We start from the raw sequence: 19,201 nt of genomic DNA, 5'->3' as shown, positions 1-19,201 counted from the left end.
AATGAAAAAACATGAAAAAATGACAGAAAGCATTAAAATAATGTGAAGTGAATAACAGTCCAACTCTAAATATCAAGTCATTTTGCCCTCTATGTCAAAGAAACTTACTGAAGCAGGTCCGCCGGTCAGGCTGCAGGTCGTAACCATGGCGACACTTGCAGCGGAAGCCCAGACCATCATTGTCAGTGCGATGACTCAAGACACAAATTTGCTGGCAACCACCATTGTGTCTGCCACAAGGGTTCATCACTGTGAGACGAGACGGATTGTGCTCATTTTATGATGGCAATGGTGTAATATTAGTTTGCAAACATAATGGATGAGACTAGAGGTGTAAAAAAAAAAGAGAGAGTGGGTTGCACTTTCTGCCCAGCACCAAACAGTAATTATTGCACCTCCTTACCAACAGGTTGTAGAACACGGTGTGAGACAACAACATGGCCCGGTCGCTTTGTGGTACGATAGAGGAGTGCTGGGTTGCTGCCGTTGAACCGATTGGCTCTCACTACACCCATCTTGGTCCAATCAGTGAAGAACACATGGTTCTCAAACACAGCCATTCCAAAAGGATGTGGAGCCTGGGTTCCACCATTGAGGACTATTTTTCTGGAGAATAACAACACCTCAGAATGGCAATCAGATACAGCACAATATACTGTAGCTGCATCATTACATTTCAGCCCAAAGTTAGTCCCCCCATACAGAAACATCTTTTTAATGGGTTTCAGTGCAACTTTTACCTGTCTAAACCACTGTAGGTGACAGTTTCCACCGTGTCAAAGTGGCTGTCAGACCAGTAGACCCTCTGAGTGACAATATCCATAGTAATTCCTGTTGGAGTGCCGAGCCTGCTCTTCACCAGCTCTAGACGGTTACTGCCATCCATGAAGGCGCGTTCCAGCTTCATCTGCTCACCGGAAGCACCCATGTCTGTGAAGAACATGTAGCTGCAAACAAATAAAAAATAAAGACTTTAAGGGGTCCTATAACATATGAGCTATATGATGCCAGGTCATGTGGATGTAAAAACACTTGGAATTGTACAATTCATTTGTACAGGATTCAATTACCATATTTTATCATAAATTGCTGATAAGCTTAATGATAATGATAATAAGTAAACATGTCATCCCCTAATAAAAATGACATGGAGCAAGTTTCATTAAAAAAAAATCCAGTGACCAGTGGCATGAAAGTAATGACTTTTTTACGTAATTATCTCATGCCCTGATGTTATTGTGCAGAAAAAAACAATGCTAGTAAAGATTCTAAAAACAAATACTAACACTTCTACCGATATTCATTTTAATACCAATACTGACGACGTTGACGAATGACGTTACAATGTTACATAGGTTTGGAAGCTTTGAAAGACTAAAGCATTTAAACCCACCCAACTGTAGGGTCCAGGGCGAGGCCATGAGGAGTCCGCAGGTTTTCAGCCACCAGTGTGACCCGATTCCCTCCATCAAAGTCACACATGTCGATGCGCTCCACCGTGGCTTCTAAAACATAGAGTTTGAAGTTGACCCAATCCACAGCAAGGTTCTGGACACTGTTGACTGCAGTGGTCAGAACCTCCTTAATGTCACCGCCATTATAGTTGGTGGAGTATACCTGGCAAAAGGATGAAAGGGTTTGGGATGAATGGGTTTCCCTTCCCAACTCAACTACTGCCTAGCATATGTCCCACAGCTGTTCCAGTAGAGCTGTGCAGTGGCCAGAAGAAATGATTGCTGCTCAACTATCTATTAAAAATAAACACAGCTTCTGTTTGGCAACCATGTAAAGGAGGCTATGAAAAAGGTAAACATGAAAGAGGGCTGTCATCAAAATGTCACCAGACAGTAATCCAGACTGACCTTTTTGGTGTATGTGTCACTCCAGAAGACTCTATCACTGTGCCAGTGGTATGCCACGCCTACAGCGTATCCTTTACCCTGAGAAGGCACCAGAGTTCTGACAAAGCGCCCGTGTATATCGGCCATCATCACATCACCCCCGTTGGTGAAAATTAGCTGTGGCATTCCACCTGGAAAACAAATTTCAGTATTTCACTTTGTTGTATTTATCTTCGATATTTGATATAGCTAAAGTATAAAGCCCTCAAGCCTTAGAAGAACAAACTTTTAGTAAATGTGTTGGGAAAAAAAGTGTCTGTCAACTGTTTTTTATAAATGCTGAGGATACTTTAGTTTCCCAAATCAATACTATTTGCGCTCATGAAGGTTTTGGGTCACGGTCTCTCCCTATGAGCAACCCATCTTTAAAATCTTGTCTGCTTTGTCATGTTGAGCATTCAAACACCCCTCAGATCTTGTCGCAGCAGATTGTATAAAGCTACTATGTAATGCGTCACCCCCTGTACCTGACACATTTGCTTTGCAGACGTGACCCTGCTCCAAGAAGTATCCATCGGCACAGCTACAGTGGTGTGTCCCAGGGCGATCTTCACACAGCTGGTCACAGATCCCCCAGATTTGACAGTCATTATAGTCTGGGGAATAATACAAACAACCATTTTTTATATGTAGGCATAAAGGTGAAAATCTTTACTTGTGTTTTGAACCAGAGTGCTGTGAAATTAATCTAGTAATTGTACCTTTTTGAGACTGACTCACGGTACAAGCTAAAACAAGAATTAATGTTAAAGAAGCTTCCCCAAAAATATGTATGCTGTTGGTAGCTCAGAGTCCACTACTATCAATGATGCCACAAATATAGATGCTTTCACAAAATATCATATTTGGCACTCACCCACACAGGAACGGCTATCATTGGCTACAATGAAACCATCAGGGCAGTAGCAAGCACCGCCCTGAGGAGATGGGTGGCAGTGAAATTCACAGCTCAAGGTTGAGCACCGCTCCAGGCCTGTGAGTATAAGACATAGAAATCAAGATCATTGACAAATCTAAGGTTTACCCATGGCATCACCACAATCTAGGCAGCTTAGAACATTATAATCATTATTGTGGCCATTATAGCCATCATCATCTGAATTTAGAGGCCATTAGCAGTTCTCCTAGGAAAAATCACCTGAAAAAAGTTAATCTTAAACCAAGCATGTGTAAAGGCAGTGATAAAGTTGAAAGCTGTGATCATATCACATCCTCAACAGCTGACTTCCGAGAAACATTTATGAGTACACCACACTGTAATGTGTAAAACACTTGCACCTAAATTTATAGCCCTAGGCTGCAAATGAGGGACATTTTACAGTTGACCATCTCTCTAACATTTCAGTTAATTTAAATTTAATTTCCTTGGTTTCTTCTCCACAACAGCTCTAAAGACAAATGGGTTTACATAGCAGTATTATTACAAGGTTTCTGTGGTTTAGTGAGGGACTCATACATGTAGATATCTCACACATATATGAAAACATTACATCTGTCAGACTTACTGCAGGTTTGCTGAGCTGTGGAGTTGGTCTCATCTGTTCCTCCAGGACAGTCAGGTTTGCCATCACACACTTTTCCCACTGGTATACATACTGTCGAACCCGGGCATCCCCACTCACCAGGGTAACAGTCTCGAGAGTTACTATCTAAAAACCACATAAACATATGAGTGTATATTATGAATTAGAAAGGTTTTTATATAGGCAGTCTTTAGACTTAAGTCATTTCTGATAATTCTTACAAGCCTTTAGCTAGAGTATTTTCCAAAGTCAAAAGTTTCTCATCGTATCTTTATCATTTTGGAATGAAACTACCTTTAAATTAAGCTAATGATCCTAACCATGAATCCTTAACTATGCCAATTGACTGTTGTTTTTAGATTTAAATTTCAGTGTAGTCTTCACATCTACACTGGATTTCCAGTTCAGATTATTAATCAACCTCTAAGAGCAAGTTTTCTCACCACATCCTTTCTCATCACTGTAGTCCCCACAGTCATTGAACTGGTCACACACCCAGCGCTGAGGAATGCAACGGCCACTCGAACATGTAAACTCATTGCCGCTACAGCTCTGGTACACTAAAGAATAAATAGGGAGAACTCACATTAATTCAGGTTGAAGTGTTGCCCATCTTTCTATACATTGCAACAAAAATATGGGCCCATTTAACATTGGTGTCACAATAATTACTCTTTTTGAATATCCTTTTAGAGCTTCAAGCACATACATTAAGTATTTTCACATGTTGTACAACTGAACCTTATGGTATCACAGGATCATTTTAAATTCAATTCAATTACTTTTAAATGCCTTCTGTGTTACAATTAAATGTGAGTTGACCCTCTAATGAAACTCTGTTCAGTCCTCACCACAGCCTTGCTCATCACTGTTGTCCCCACAGTCATCCCAGTGGTCACACACAAATGAATTTGGAATACAGTAACCATTTGCACACTGATACTGGTGGATGGGACAGTGCTGAGTCGCTGAAAATAAAACACAATGACTGAATTTACAACAGGTCAAACAAACCCAGAGGTAATAAAACAACCTTAACTAGTTAAACCAAAATTACAAGGAAACAAAATTTATTAAGAACCAGAGGTGCATCATTATGTATATGGTATGGCAATTTCAAATATACAAGCTAAATAAAATCTTTACACAACACTTGGCTGTTTTGGAGACATTTACGGATTCCTGAAACATTCTTCTATCTGACTGGAACAAAAATTATTCCGTATGCTGCTAAATCATGAAACTTTGTATCCTTTCCATAATTGGGACTGAGCTAACGCTAGCTGAAATGAAACAAAGATTACAGTCGGAAGTGACATTCTCTTTGCTTATATCATACGACATAATGTTACAAACTATGTGGAAAATACAAATAAATATGAAAAATATAGACAAATGTGTAACTAATACAACTTTGGATAAATTAACCTTATACTTGGTTAATTGTTTAATTTTGCATCATTCAAGGCAAGCAAGAACGTCACTTCCAGCCACCCTCTTGTTTGTCTGAGGGACGCAGTTGAAATTTGGAAAATGGTTTAACATCAGTATAGTGAAGCTGATATAATTCATCACAGCTGGAAACAAGAATCTTTGAGGAATCTGGAGATGTCGCATTTTAGTTTAGCATTTGCGGTTATTAATCTGTGAAAAAAGCAGTGACTTGACTCAGGTTCAAGTTCTTTATTGTTACATCTCATTACACAAGTATAAGAGGGTAATATTTAACTCTATTGTAGCTAATGTGATCCAAACTGGGGTTAAAACAGGTTTTGTGCGAAAAAAGCATGAATTTGATAATATAGCTGCAGAGATGAGAGGATTATTTCAATTTTCACATCACTGATAGATTTAACTTGGTCTATAAACCTGAGCTGATGAACATAAAATTTGTTGAGTCTACTCACTGCAGTTGAATTCATCAGAGCCATCTCTGCAGTCCTGTAGCCCATTGCAATGCTGAGAATGGTTGTAACAAGCCCCATTAGCACATGTCTTCTGGGTGCAACGTGGATAGTCTGCAAAAAACACAAACTTACTCTATAAAAATGACTTTTCTTTTTACTCTCAATGCCCATAAAATTTTCCCTATCAAACAAAAACCTCATAGAGATTATAACAGTGAACACAAATATCTCATAGCCTACTACTGATCAGTATTATGTATTATATCAAAGTACATCGTAATGAGTTCCCTGTACGTCTAAAATTCTTACCGCAGTTGTTCTCATCAGAGTTGTCCACGCAGTCCTTCACATAGTCACATCTGTATTTTTTGGGGATACACTGGCCCTCCTGGCAGGTGAACTGATCTGGGCTGCAGGTCCGACCATCTGAACCAAAAGTATGTGAGAAATTTTACTCCAAAATGATATGCTGCACAGGAATTAGACTTGTAGCTCTTTAAAGCGCAAATTGTCAGCTTCAGTTAAGAAATGCAGGTCATTTTGTTTGTCAATTGATGTTTCTGAAAATCAATTTTGTCACAATGACATGAAGAGCTATTAACAAAAATTATATCATGACCCCTTTATCTACCTGCATAGACCTGTTATTAAACTAGTAAAATGATATATGCCATAAAGTTACAATGTTTTCCTATCTTTAGTATGTTTTTTGTTCCTATTAGAGAAATTCAGTATATGTACATATACTGTATGTTGTTCCATTAGAACTTCATGCATTTTTTCTATGAGGTGATGTTGCCACCTAGTGGTTTTACTCTTCATGACTGCATACCACATGTTCTTTGTTCATCTGAGCCATCGATGCAGTCTTCCTCTCCATCGCAGACAAATCCCAAAGAGATGCATTCACCGCTTGTTACACACTTAAATTCCTGTGAGCTGCACGATGGAGGTGCTGCCACAAAGAATAAAACAATAGAAGAGTTTTCACATAAATAATAGTGCTTAAAGCTTTATGTTTTCTGTACAGTTTTTCTCTTTTTTGATGCCAAACTTCATCTTCCCAGTTAATAGATTATCGTATGGACATTCATATATGTCTGTATGGTGAATTTATATAATCAAAAAGACTGGAAACACTGGGTTTTTGAGATGGTTTTGCTTAGCACTGACTGCGTTTCCAGTGATTCGGTTGCTGTACTCACGGCAGTTTTGCTCATCTGAGTCATCTGTGCAGTCTTTAGTTCCATCACACCTCCAGGCTATGTTAATACATTGTCCATTGATGCACTGAAACTCCCCACTGCCACAACTTCCTGCAGAAAAACAAACCAAGACAGACTGATGAGGTTTAAAACATCTATCATCATTCAGTTTCTATGAGCATGGTGTGGGTGTTACAGAGGTAATTTGTGCATTCAATATTGTTTAAAATACATTCAGTCATGGTAACATTGCATATTTGAATGTTTGATTTCAATGACACTTAAATGAAAAAGAGTATTTTACGGTTTCCTTGACAAATGAGTTACCATGTTTATGACACTGTTACTTCCTCCTTGTGCAGCATTTCAACCTCAAAACATGTGATTCAGCCTTTAAAGGATAGTTAATTCTTCACTGTGAATGAACAGTCCATCTTATGACTTTGGAGTATGCGAGCCAATCAAATACAACATTCATATCTGAATCAGCAGAGAGATAGCTTGATATGTGTACTTTGAATATCTTGTGCATTCATAACTTTTCAAAATTTAGTAAAAGAAAGGGGAGTGAAATAACCATCCGATAAGTCAAAAATGGTCGTTTTTTACTGTAAATTATTAACAACATAAAATCTTGCATAGGCTATCAAACACAATTAAATGAATATGGCATGAATGTAGGATTTCTGTTGAAATGCTAATGCACTATTTATTTATTTATTGCACAATACTTTAACATCACATGTTGTGCCTCCTTTATAAAGTCAATAATTTTAAGTTTTATTATTTTCCAAACAGCCAAAACTCAATTTTCGCATGATTTTTATTCATGTAATTTTTATTTTTTTGTCAGAAAGGTGTCAACCTACTCAAATCTCATTTAGGAATTAATCTGTTTATTAAAAGTTTCTTACAGTAATGATGAAAAATGATAAACATCCTACTGTAATGATGCAATTGCATTGGAATCCAAAACTCCAGCTAATTACTGTTGACCATTACCTAGTAATTTCGCTACTACTTGAACTTTCAGTGTTAACTTTAGCATATTGGTCACTAGAAAATGTATTGATGTAAAAAAAAAAAAAAGAAAAAAAAAAGAGTATAACCATACCTTGAGCAAGCTGAATTCCTTGGGACAGCAGCAGAAGAAATAGAAGACCTTTAAGGCCCATAATTTAGTGCTCAGACTTCTCCCTCGATGCTCTTTTGTCTCACTGTTCAGCTTGTGTGTCCAGTCATGCTAAATCTACACCCTGACTATGTTAACCCAAATGAACCTGGTGAAGATGGCACCTTTGGGATTGAGATGTATAACTCAGGGACCAGCTGACCAATAATGTGACACAGAGTAATACACCTTTTTATGGCTCACTCCTTTACATAAAACCTCATCTAAGATTAACTTTTACCTGTTGGTATGTTGTCTACATCAGCAAGAAAAAGTAACTACTCATTTTTGTGTAACATTGCAGCAGGACATTAACACTGTCTGTAGCTGAAACCACTATATGATGCCTGAAAACAGATGTGCATTTTTTCATTTCTACATCTACTTAAAAAGAACCTACATGCAACAGTACAACTGACATGTCTTATTACCTAACAAACTGAAGAAAAACAATACCACAGTGGCTAAAAAATTATTTTCAGCTGTGATAAATAATAATAATAATATCTTTATTTATATAGCACCTTTAAAAACAGAGTTTACAAAGTGCTTTGACAGACAAAGCAAAGGCAGTACAATACAAAAGCAAAGACACATGACACAGAAAGCAATAACAAGTCTGAAATTAAGAAGATGACAGTAGAAGACAATGAAAAACAATAGAGATGATAAAAAGACATCATATAAAAGTAAGTCTGTAGAAATGGGTTTAAAGAGGTGATTTAAAAGAAGTTACTGATTCTGCTAACCTGATCTCCTCAGGCAGGTCGTTCCAAAGTCGAGGGGCCCTGATGGCAAAAGCATGGTCACCTTTAGATTTAAGCCTCGACATTGAAAGAGCCAGAAGGGCCCCGCCTGAGGATCTATGGGGTCAACATATCTGTTATGTAGCTTGGAGCCAGACCCAGACATGCTTTAAAAGTGATCAGTAAAATCTTAAAATCAATTCTAAAATGAACAGGGAGCCAATGGAGAGAAGCTTGGGATGATGTGATGTAGTCTGTTCAAACCACTAAGAAGCCTATCTGCTGCGTTCTGAACTAGTTGGAGACAAGAGAGGGATTTTTGTCTAATACTTGAAAGGAGGGAGTTACAGTAGTCTAATCTGGAGAAAATGAGAGCATGGATGATTTTTTCCAGGTCAGAGTGGGAGAGCATTGGCTTAATTCTGGAAATGGTTCTTATTTGCAGGGAGCAGGACTGGACAACTTTTTAAATGTGTGGTTCGAAACTTAAATCAGAATCAAACTCCTAGATTTCTGGCAGTTGGCTGCATGTTGGTGGATAGGGGACCAAGACTGATGGGTTTTTTGGATTTTTGATTCAAATGTCATCATAGTCGGCAAAGGACTTTAAACCTGAATGTGTTATAGTGGTACACACCTTAGTACATAATAGTGTAGTGTAATGGCAAAAATATGGTATGGTGTGTGAATGTGCCACCTATTAAATGTATTGAAATCAAATACAATATCCATAGAGAAACATAATTGTACACACAAGCATAATTATCATTACTTAATATATTTTATGCAGATGGATATTTAATATATCTATGAATTCCATCGTGTTTAAACAGAACAATAAAAAATGATCAACTTAAAGGTGCTGCGTGTAGAGTTTCGATAACAAATTATTGCCAAATTACTTTACACTATCATTTACAGTTACCAAACAAACTCATGATTGGCAACTTCTACTGGCATCTTCATTGCATTTCACAATGTGTGACCTTGTTACAGCAAATCTGGGTAATTGCTTTATAGCACAAAGGAATATTGCTTTATGGCAATAAAGGGCAAGAGGTTGCTTTCCTTCCAGCGCAAATTATGCAAAAACTATAAATATCTACTAGTGGCAAATGCTGTGAAAGTGAAAGGCCAGTGGGAAAGTATTTTATGTCATATTTATCCTCCTCAAAAACTGGAGTGAAGCTAAGAGCTAAAGAATCTTTAACTAAACTCTGATCTGAGTTGCTAAGGAAATTAACTTCCTTCTACACAGATTTTCTGTTCCTTTAAACCATGTGTTACCAGTCATCAAGACTTCTAATCATGTTAACACATCTGCTGTTTCTGTGCTGTTGCATGTTAGTCAGGACATTTGTGTTTATTTTAACATCCAGCTTACTACGACTCACCTACGATGGAATTATTTAAAGCCTGAAATCCTTTTCCTTTTAGTATTTTTTCTATCCTAACACTTGAAAGGACAAAAGCATTAAAGGATATTTGTCCTTGAGAGAATAGTATCCCACAGAAGATTATTTACCAAAGCCCAACAATAGACACTGAGGACAATTTGGTGATTTAAAAACCACACTATTTTGTAAATTATTTTGACTATACGTCAAGTATCATCTAAAGCTGTGACAGCACAGGGCGGGTTACTTAATTGAAACAAAAAATGAAAGCATCTCTGTACTTGAAACAATGTATTTTCAGTATTTTATCCATAGTAATATTGAATAAATACCATTAACAGGTCTCCCAGAAATTCTCATATTTTCTGTTAATACTACGTATAAGATACCGAGTGTGTGAGATAAGAGAGTCAGAGTTAATGCTGAGTCACGATGTTTTAATGGCACTTAGCCTACAGCTAACTGTGCTAACATTAATGCAGTATGGTAACTCTGGAGAAATACAGAGGGAGACTATGGAGACATACACAAGCCGCATAGCTTGCAACTCACAAAAACAATACACTACGTTTTTAACATCTCTTTGATATAGCTACTATTAAAACAACAAAACATGATTTGCCATATTTAATTACTTTAAACCAAACAAGTCACAGTCATGTTGTCACTGTCACTGTCACTGTATAACGTTACAGCTCTGTGGGCATGTGTCGTGAGCATGTTTTCCTCTACGGTTTTTAATGCAAGGTAAAAAAGAAAAAAAAAAATCCTGTCCTGACTGTGGGGTTGTCCTGAGAGCGGAGCCTGCACCAGAGGCGTCCCTAAACCTACCGGCAGGACCCTCTCCTGTTTTCACCACTTGCGCAACTGTTCTGAAGGTGTTTTTGTTAGAACTTTGGCGCCCTCAAGTGGCACAATACTACCAAAAAAAAAAAAAAAAGTACAGACTAAGATTTTAAATAAATAGCAGAGTAAATGTAAGATGTGAGACTTTTTCAGAGACAGTAAATTTTCAACTTTAGAAGCATGTCCATGCTGAATTTAAACAGTTGACACTCAATTCTAAGCGATTGCGTAATAATGGAGATGGCTAAACAGTAAAAGCTTCAATAATTGCATTTGCTTTAATGCATGCCATATGTGTAAATTAAATATATCCAGAGTAATAGACTTGAGATGGTTTGATCATTAGTGACTTTCAATTGAACATGTAAAACGTGTGAAAGTGATGTCACTCACTGTGGTGAAGTCCAATGTCCTCAAGTTGATTTATGGTTAAAATGAATTTAATAACATATGATATTATAAGTGACAAAAGAAAATTAATACAAAGTGCATGCAAACGTTAAAATAGTTAAAGATGTAATTTTATTTTATTTATGAAGAACACAGCTTGGTATCAATCAGTCACAAAAGTGGTTAGAAATAAACAAAATATACTCTTAAGTTATACAAAAAAGAACATTAAACCATTTCAATGTAGAAACATTTAACACAAATTACACTGACATATATAGAGGGAATCAACATGCCCTGATTTGGAGGAATAATCCATTAAGTTTTATTAGAACAAAAGAAACTCGTCTCATTTACAAACAACTGAATAAAATTGTGACTCATCATAAACCTAAAAAAATGTAAATTTTGCAAATTCATAGACAAGCAAGACATTAGACGGGCAAGCTCCTCATTTCTGGCCTTTAGCCGGATCGTAGAGGATCAATACCTGACTCAGTGCCATTAAACAATCAGACATTCTTGAGTAAATACTATTTTAACTGACTGACAATGAAAACATTGAAATGGGGTGAGACAAAACCTTTGAAAGGACCCACAGTGTTTGTCATATCCCAAACTTTCACATAAAGTAGTCAAGGAAAGACAGGAATGATTTATGCTTAAGCTTATAATTGGTCAGAATGGAGTTCACAATATATGGATCAATGGGTTGAAAGGACTAACAGCCCTACAGTACAGTAATATTCATTACTGCACATTTCTTGGGCGATTGCACAAAACCTGAGCTCCCATAGTGCTTCTGTTTATACTTCTCTTATCATAATGGGACATTAATGTTGTGTAGTTTTTTGAAAAAAAAAGAAAGTAAGAAAACTGAATTCTGAGGTGTTTCTGACAAAACTTCAAGTCAGTGGTGCACCTCATGAAATATTTGATCAGGGTAAATGTCACTGTAGGATAAACCTTTGCGGTTCCACATTAATTGAACCGTCTTCCATCATCGTGCATGTAGTAAGGGTTGGTCTGGCCTTGGCTCGAAGCATACGGGTTGGTCTGTGGTCGATTCTGAGCGTATGGGTTGTTCTGGGGTCGGGTCTGAGCATATGGATTGCTCTGAGGTCGATCCTGAGCATAGAGATTGCTCGAGGGTCGATCCTGAGCATAGAGACTGTTCGAGGGTCGAGCCTGAACATAGAGACTGCTCGAGGGTCGAGCCTGAACGTATGGGTTGCTGTTCATGTCATCCGCATCCTCGTAGACATGCTGCACAGAAAAAAGTTTCTTTATGACAAACACAAAGCATGTGTATTCCTCATTTTCTCTCCTTTGACCCTGCTGAATATTTTCATTTCTTTTCTGCCCTGCATACTTTAGCTCTTTCTGTCCCATGAATTAAAACCTTTTCAGGGTTTTATATTTCGTCAGTTAACTCATACTACCCTTCCACTTTTCTCCTCTTTATACATCAAATGCAGACATAGGCATGCTCACCATGTTCCTCCCCGCAGAGATCAGGTTTTGCCGGCTGTTGCTTGGAGTCATCTCCAGGTCGGACCTGCGGTCCCAGCTGCTGGTGGTTGTGGCCCGTGGGATCCTAGGTGCCCCAGCATTTGCAAAGCTTCCCAGGCCATTGGCTGAGCCGTTATTAACCGAGGGTGCTCGGCTAATGGCTAAGCTGCTGTTAACCAGGGGTGCCTTGGCAGAAGAGTGGCTGACATAGGGATCCCCAATGTTTACAACTTTGTTCTTCTCGGAGCTCTTCTTTGAGGATCTAACAAGATAAAACAAAAGTATATATTACTGCCTATATTACTGTGTCTGTACTACTGCACTATATTTCATTTGTAAACGACATTTTTCTTTGATGCAAAGTATCTGTAAAATATGTTTGTGTCTAAAATAAAATGACAGATTAAAACTACCAGGCTACCTTGTCACAGTAAAAAAGGTTCATAATTAACATGCCTAGTTATATAAAGGTTAATGTGTAGCTTGAGTGAGAGATAGCAGAGACATGGCAGAGGCAATAATAAATGATTGGAAATGGATGAAAACATAGCTGAGAAACTCACTTGCAGGCCACTACAGGCAGAAGGATGAGCGTGATGAGCAGCAGTCCCCCAAGCACGGAGCCGACTATTACCAGCGCCAGCTGCCATGCTAACAAAACACAGAGATTGACATGAATAATAAAGCTAGTGAATGTATTTAATAAAAACTTTTCTTTGACACAACTTGCTGAAACAGAAAGTTTAAGAAAAAGTTTAGAAAGTGATTCACAATACGGGTAAACCAAAGTCGTAGCAATCGAGGATATTTAATTGCATTTTGAACTATCAAAGAAAATGTGCAAACAAATTCCCTGCTCTCTATTTGGGTATTTTAGCATGGAAATCATGTAACCTATATACAAAGTACAGAACAACACAACTACATACAGTACAAGTACTTAAAAACACATACAAGACATGCAGTATAAATATATAAATACATGGATGGACATTTTTAGTTAAGCAGGTATCGAAGACCACTGAAACCCAGGTGCCTCTTGTTCTACCACATTTTACTTGTCATGCACTTATACTGAAGGAATATTATCTTTCTGGTTAATGTAATTTTTTTTTTTTTTAAAATTTGGCAGCATTATGTTTCCCACAGAAAATATATTATATTTGCGAGCAGTTGGTGACAATTTGGAGAGATAATGTTACTGCATTAGACGAGATGGTTGCATTTGTAGCATACCTGACTTTTTATGTTGTAAACAATTGTGTATCACTTTTTTCAAAAAAACATACATACTGTATACTCACATTCATTGCAGTTCAAACCCGAATAACCAAATGGACAACTGAAAGAGAAGAATAGTTGCATGGCTTTCAGTTTTTCCCTCCTTGCCATAATTAGAAAAAATAATTTGGTAGATACTAATTATTGCATTTTCAGACATTTCTGACATGACATTTAAGTACCTACTGGACACATTCGGATCCACTTGCTTTCTGACCACTGGGACATACTGCAAAAGCACGAAAAGTTGAGGTAGTTTGTAGTTTAGTTAAAGAAAGATAATTATATTATTGCACACACACACACACACACACATACTTTTCTCTCTCTCACTCATTAAATGCACTTACCCAAGCACATTCTGTCACTGAAGGGTGTCTTAATGTAGTTATCATTACAGGTACAGTTATAAAGTCCATTTTCTGATAAACATTCTGTAGTTTCCACATCACAGGGTTTCTTATCACACAGAGGTATCTCTTTAAATGAAAGAAAAAAAGAGTATACTATCAGCACATCTATCTCAGATGAGTAAGATAATATATGAGCACTAAAACATGACAACGCTAAAATAACAACATGATACGAACAGTGAAATGTACAATATGCTGACAGCAGTTGAGAAATACCATTCCATGTCAGCTGACCGATACTCTTCACTGTACAAAGATCACTATTTGTGCAGTGACAAGGGGCCTAGAAATACATGAGTAATCAAATTTTAACATCAGGGCAGAAGTATTATAAAACACTTGGTCACCTTAACCAATAGCCTATCTGGCCTGAGAATTGACAAAAAACAGCTATAGTGTGCATGCTAATTATTTAGCATATGATGTTTAAAGTAATAATAAGCCATGTAAATCATGTCATGTAAATACTTGTACAGAGAGAAAGAGTTTAATTGAAAGGAGCCATCACGTTTTTCCTACTGTGAGAAGTCAAAACGTCTGCTGTGATTTTTTGGATTAAACTAAAAACTTGCATACTGTAGGCATCTTGGAGAGGAATGTGAGCGTGTACAAACAGCAAGCACAGAGAAGAAAACACTGCATCCAAACAACTAATCAAACCCGATAACAAATGAATCTGCGAAATACAGTATATTGTGCTGGATGTCTTACTCATTTGCATGGCTGAAAATAATGTGGGGGTTTGATGTTTAATTGAACATGTTGAGCCATCCTGCACACTGTTATTCAAGTGTTACACACTTTGAAAAACTTGTCTAACAGTGTAGTATGGAGCAGGTGCATAATCGCTGCTAGGGATGGGGGGTCATCTCCCCTCAAATAAATGAATAACATAAATTTGTCCCCATCAATATTTTCTGTTTTCAAAAACCCATTGTGTAGTGTTCACTGAATATTTACGCCCAACACACTTAGTGTTTAATTGCTTTTACAAAACAAACTTGAGTGTGGACTTGGTGGCAGGTGTGTGCACATTTGGAGATGGGTGATTGGTTACTACCGGATAGTGTCAGATTGTCTATATAAGGAACCAAATCAAAAGCATGATCAATGGGCCAAAAAAACCCCAAAATGAGTGTAGTCCTAAAAATATCTAAGCAATGGAAGGTTCTGCATTCAGTAGCCCTAATAATGAAAGCTACTAACAAATGTTTGATAGGACAAAATAAAACCAAACATTTGTAAAGAATACTGTTTACCAATAATTCTGCTATATTTGAAACATTACTTTTCAACTATTTTCTGTTGAAAACAAATCCATATCTCACCATCAAACTGGATAAAGATCTAAAATATAGAGACAGATGTAACAAACATACCTTTAAAATTCGCATTTCCCAGGACACACTTGTCACAGTTGCTGGCAGTCTCTATCTGCTTGGTAACTTCAGATGAATTGATTTTAGAATCTGTTCGGAAGATGATCTCAACAGATGCATTGACCTTTTCCTCTGATCTTGACCAAACCCTGCTGTTTTTACTGGGTCTATATGGACAAAAATTACACTTAATGATAATTATATTCTGCAATTACTAATTGCAATGTGCTGTAAGTGTACTGTAGGGAGTATGGCTCTAGACAGACTGTCACCATCACACTACAACTTACCGCAGTTCCAGCACTGTAGATTCAGTGTAACCATCAGACCCACTGTAAGCAGCATTCAGCTGTGTTTTAGAAGGAAAATGCCATTTTGTTTAGGACATCATCTCACTGGGTATGGACTGCTCCTTGAGATCAACTTCAGTTCTCAAAATTATTTTGCTTTGATACATATTGTGCAGTTACACAGAGCATTAATCACCACATGCATCAAGTTTAATACTCAAGTATAGCACAGGTTTGTAATTCTGACACAACTAGCATCCAGTTGCACCAGATATTCCACAAAGGCCACAGTAGCTGTTTGTTTGAATATCTACTGGAAAATTTTAATGTGTGCAAATTGTGGATAAATATCCATATCACTCCTAGACAAATAGATGAGGGATGTTAAAAAACGTCAAAGCAATTATGTGAATTATTTGACAGGTCTTTACTCTAGGCCTAACATTTAACAAAGACTAAAAAAATTTAAAAAAATGAACACATGAAAAAGGGAGAAAATTGATTTCATACCGCATCAATGATTTCTTTCGAGGCATTTTTAAATTCTGTAGATGTTTTCTCAGCCATGTTTTCATTATAGGTCATGTCCAGGGTTAGTTGTCCAGGGAATACTTTGGCTAAAACAGGAAAATATCATCTTAAGAAAGTTGTATATGCACTCCTGTCATACCAATTTATTTGGAAGAGTAGTTCAAAATTTTGGGAAATAACCTTATTTGCTTTCTTGCTGGGATAAGAAGATCAATACCACTCATATTTACTCATATTTTTCACTTTAATGTAAAGCTACAGTACAGCCAGCAGCCGTCTCTGCTGGTTGCCTGGCCACGTCACTGTGATATCAAGAAATAGTCCAGCATGTAACTATATAACCGCAACGTTTTTACACTGATTTCATTACTTTTGGACAGAGGCAGGCTAGCTGTTTCCCCCTTTTTCCAGTCTATATTCTAGCTATAGGCTAAGCATATTTCCCAAAATGTTAAACTATCTTTTAATATTTAATGAAATTATTAATGTAGCACTGGTCCTCTATAGGTGCCTATAATTTTGACTCAATTAATACTACCGCACTTCAATAAAATTGAGCTAATTTAATTGCCAAAAAACGACTACAGTATCTCTAGGTACTACTTCTCCTGTGTAATTTTGAATTTGCAATATGCCACACAAGACTAAAGACAAATACAGGCTTACACTTTCGCATCATAATAAGTGTTCATTAAGGCACTTACTCAAGGAGTAACAGCCTCAAAGTGGTACACAAACAAATACTTACCACTCTCACAAATTTTGCTTTTGTTATTGTAGTAATCACCAGCCAAACACAAGCATACAAAGTCCTGAGGTCCACGAGGCTCACAGGTGCTCCCACTGCCACATGGGTTTGAATCACAAGGACCTTTAAAGTCAAGGAAAAACACACACACACACACACATCAATATGGGCATTTACAACTTATGAGAGCACATAAATCCAATGAACTCTTTGTTATAGAGGGGATTACAGTTTTTGGATACTGATAGAAGTACCTAGAGGCTTTGTAGCAGGAACTGATGTTGTTGTGGACACACCACCTGAACCTGTTATTGTAGCAGGTTTCTGAGTAGTGGCTGTGATATCTGGACTTGCTGTTGTTGTCGCAGTAGGTTTCTGTGTAGTGGCTGTGATATCTGGACTTGCTGTTGTTGTCGCAGTAGGTTTCTGAGTAGTGGCTGTGATATCTGGACTTGCTGTTGTTGTCGCAGCAGGTTTCTGTGTAGTGGCTGTGATATCTGGACTTGCTGTTGTTGTCGCAGTAGGTTTCTGTGTAGTGGCTGTGATATCTGGACTTGCTGTTGTTATCGCAGTAGGTTTCTGTGTAGTGGCTGTGATATCTGGACTTGCTGTTGTTATCGCAGTAGGTTTCTGTGTAGTGGCTGTGAGATCTGGACTTGCTGTTGTTATCGCAGTAGGTTTCTGTGTAGTGGCTGTGATATCTGGACTTGCTGTTGTTGTCGCAGTAGGTTTCTGAGTAGTGGCTGTGATAACTGGACCTGCTGTTGCTGTTGTAGCAGGTTCCTGAGTAATGTCTGTGTTGCCTGGATTCGCTGTTTGCCCTGGGGATGCATCAAAAGAGACGATTGTGGTTAGAGCAGCCCAATATCGTAGTTGGTAAATGATAACCTAGTGATAGCCTCAGTGTTCAGCTACAGCTAACTTGGGCATAACACCAAATTATACAACAAAGAAATTTAACTGTTTTAACAATCTATTTAACAAGTTAATCCAGATCTGGCAAGATAATATATGATAGAGCATACTTATTACCAATAAATAATACCATAAAGCTCTAGTCACAATAACACGCCTTATCTTTATCGAATTATTAACAGAAGCCAATGCCAGTCAGCATAACATGATGAAATCATATGCAGTGACAGAATTATATACAACATGGTTTATAGTTTTATAGGCAGTGCTTTTCCTTTATTTGAAGATAAAAAAGCTACATAGCAATGAGAAGATCCACATAAAGGGTGGGTGGTGAACTAGGCGAGGTCATGCCGTATCTTATACTGATAACCTAAGGAAAGTCCAGCTGTATCAAAGGTGTAAAACGCTGAGCATTGTGGTTATCATACTGTATGTTCAATTTTGTAGCAGCCTGAAACAAAAGTATAATTAATCCACTGGTTTCTCTGTTATTATTATTATAATCATTATATTAGACTAGATTCAAAATGATCATCGAAATTATGCCAGGATTACCAGCATTAAGGAACATTTCTGATATTAAACAGAACAGATTACATTATTCAATGCAAGTGCATTACAATAAAGCCATTCAGTCTGAAAGAAGTATCTTAGACACATTTGCGCTGTATGCAGTATGAACAAGGATTCAGAAGAAATTAAGGCGCTCAGATAAGAAAGTCTGTTAAGATACGATTCAGTGTCAAATTTAGAATCAGGCCATTTAATCACACCTGAACTAAGGATAAAGGACTTTTGAGCACCATGTCACATTTAAATTCTAGAAAAGATTTAAAAGAAAAGGCGTCAGATTCTGTGGCTAATCAGGCCATTTAGGTTTCAGGCATATAAAACATTAACCAGTCAAGATGATCTGAGGGCAACAAAGATACTTCCTTGTCTGGTATAGCCCTCCAAAAGAAGGTAGGGTAACAACAGGGTCATAAGGTAAGGTCAGATTGCCTCCATCAACACACTAGTCAAATATTTACTATTGCTTGTGT

The 19,201-nt window shown here is 37.5% G+C and overlaps 2 protein-coding genes across 2 annotated transcripts in view; both read right to left on the bottom strand.

Annotated features, from left to right (window-relative positions):
• Positions 1-5,773, bottom strand: part of lrp2b (low density lipoprotein receptor-related protein 2b) — a gene marked incomplete at its 5' end in the record, with an annotated part of 37,357 nt that extends 31,584 nt beyond the window's left edge. The window contains 12 exons of the mRNA XM_042397923.1: positions 109-249; positions 404-606; positions 741-947; positions 1,394-1,617; positions 1,863-2,032; positions 2,369-2,497; positions 2,758-2,874; positions 3,407-3,550; positions 3,868-3,984; positions 4,276-4,392; positions 5,332-5,442; positions 5,641-5,773. Coding sequence (XP_042253857.1) covers positions 109-249; positions 404-606; positions 741-947; positions 1,394-1,617; positions 1,863-2,032; positions 2,369-2,497; positions 2,758-2,874; positions 3,407-3,550; positions 3,868-3,984; positions 4,276-4,392; positions 5,332-5,442; positions 5,641-5,773 — 1,813 coding nt within the window. The remainder of the gene's footprint in view (positions 1-108; positions 250-403; positions 607-740; positions 948-1,393; positions 1,618-1,862; positions 2,033-2,368; positions 2,498-2,757; positions 2,875-3,406; positions 3,551-3,867; positions 3,985-4,275; positions 4,393-5,331; positions 5,443-5,640) is intronic.
• Positions 5,774-11,199: 5,426 nt separating this feature from the next.
• On the bottom strand, positions 11,200-18,729 carry muc13b (mucin 13b, cell surface associated). Its single transcript, XM_042398100.1, has 12 exons — positions 18,714-18,729; positions 17,495-18,061; positions 17,241-17,363; positions 16,472-16,578; positions 15,962-16,020; positions 15,672-15,838; positions 14,230-14,358; positions 14,066-14,108; positions 13,903-13,940; positions 13,162-13,249; positions 12,581-12,860; positions 11,200-12,352 (listed from the first exon to the last, which is right to left on the bottom strand). Exons 1-12 carry the CDS (start codon positions 18,727-18,729, stop codon positions 12,068-12,070), a joined length of 1,902 nt encoding a protein of 633 aa, XP_042254034.1. The 3' UTR covers positions 11,200-12,067.
• Positions 18,730-19,201: the final 472 nt, after the last annotated feature.

Source organism: Thunnus maccoyii, chromosome 20, assembly GCF_910596095.1.
Source record: "Thunnus maccoyii chromosome 20, fThuMac1.1, whole genome shotgun sequence".
In the NCBI taxonomy this organism is placed as follows: Eukaryota; Metazoa; Chordata; class Actinopteri; order Scombriformes; family Scombridae; genus Thunnus; species Thunnus maccoyii.
This window is presented reverse-complemented; position numbering and strand designations above follow the sequence as displayed.

What these genes read in the sequence shown, in the direction of transcription:
- muc13b (XM_042398100.1), bottom strand. An exon ending in CAGTGACAGAATGTGCTTGG is followed by an intron (nt 14,109 to 14,229) that starts GTAAGTGCATTT and finishes GTGCTTTTGCAG; the next exon opens with TATGTCCCAGTGGTCAGAAA. An exon ending in GGGTTTGAACTGCAATGAAT is followed by an intron (nt 13,250 to 13,902) that starts GTGAGTATACAG and finishes GTGTTTTGTTAG; the next exon opens with CATGGCAGCTGGCGCTGGTA.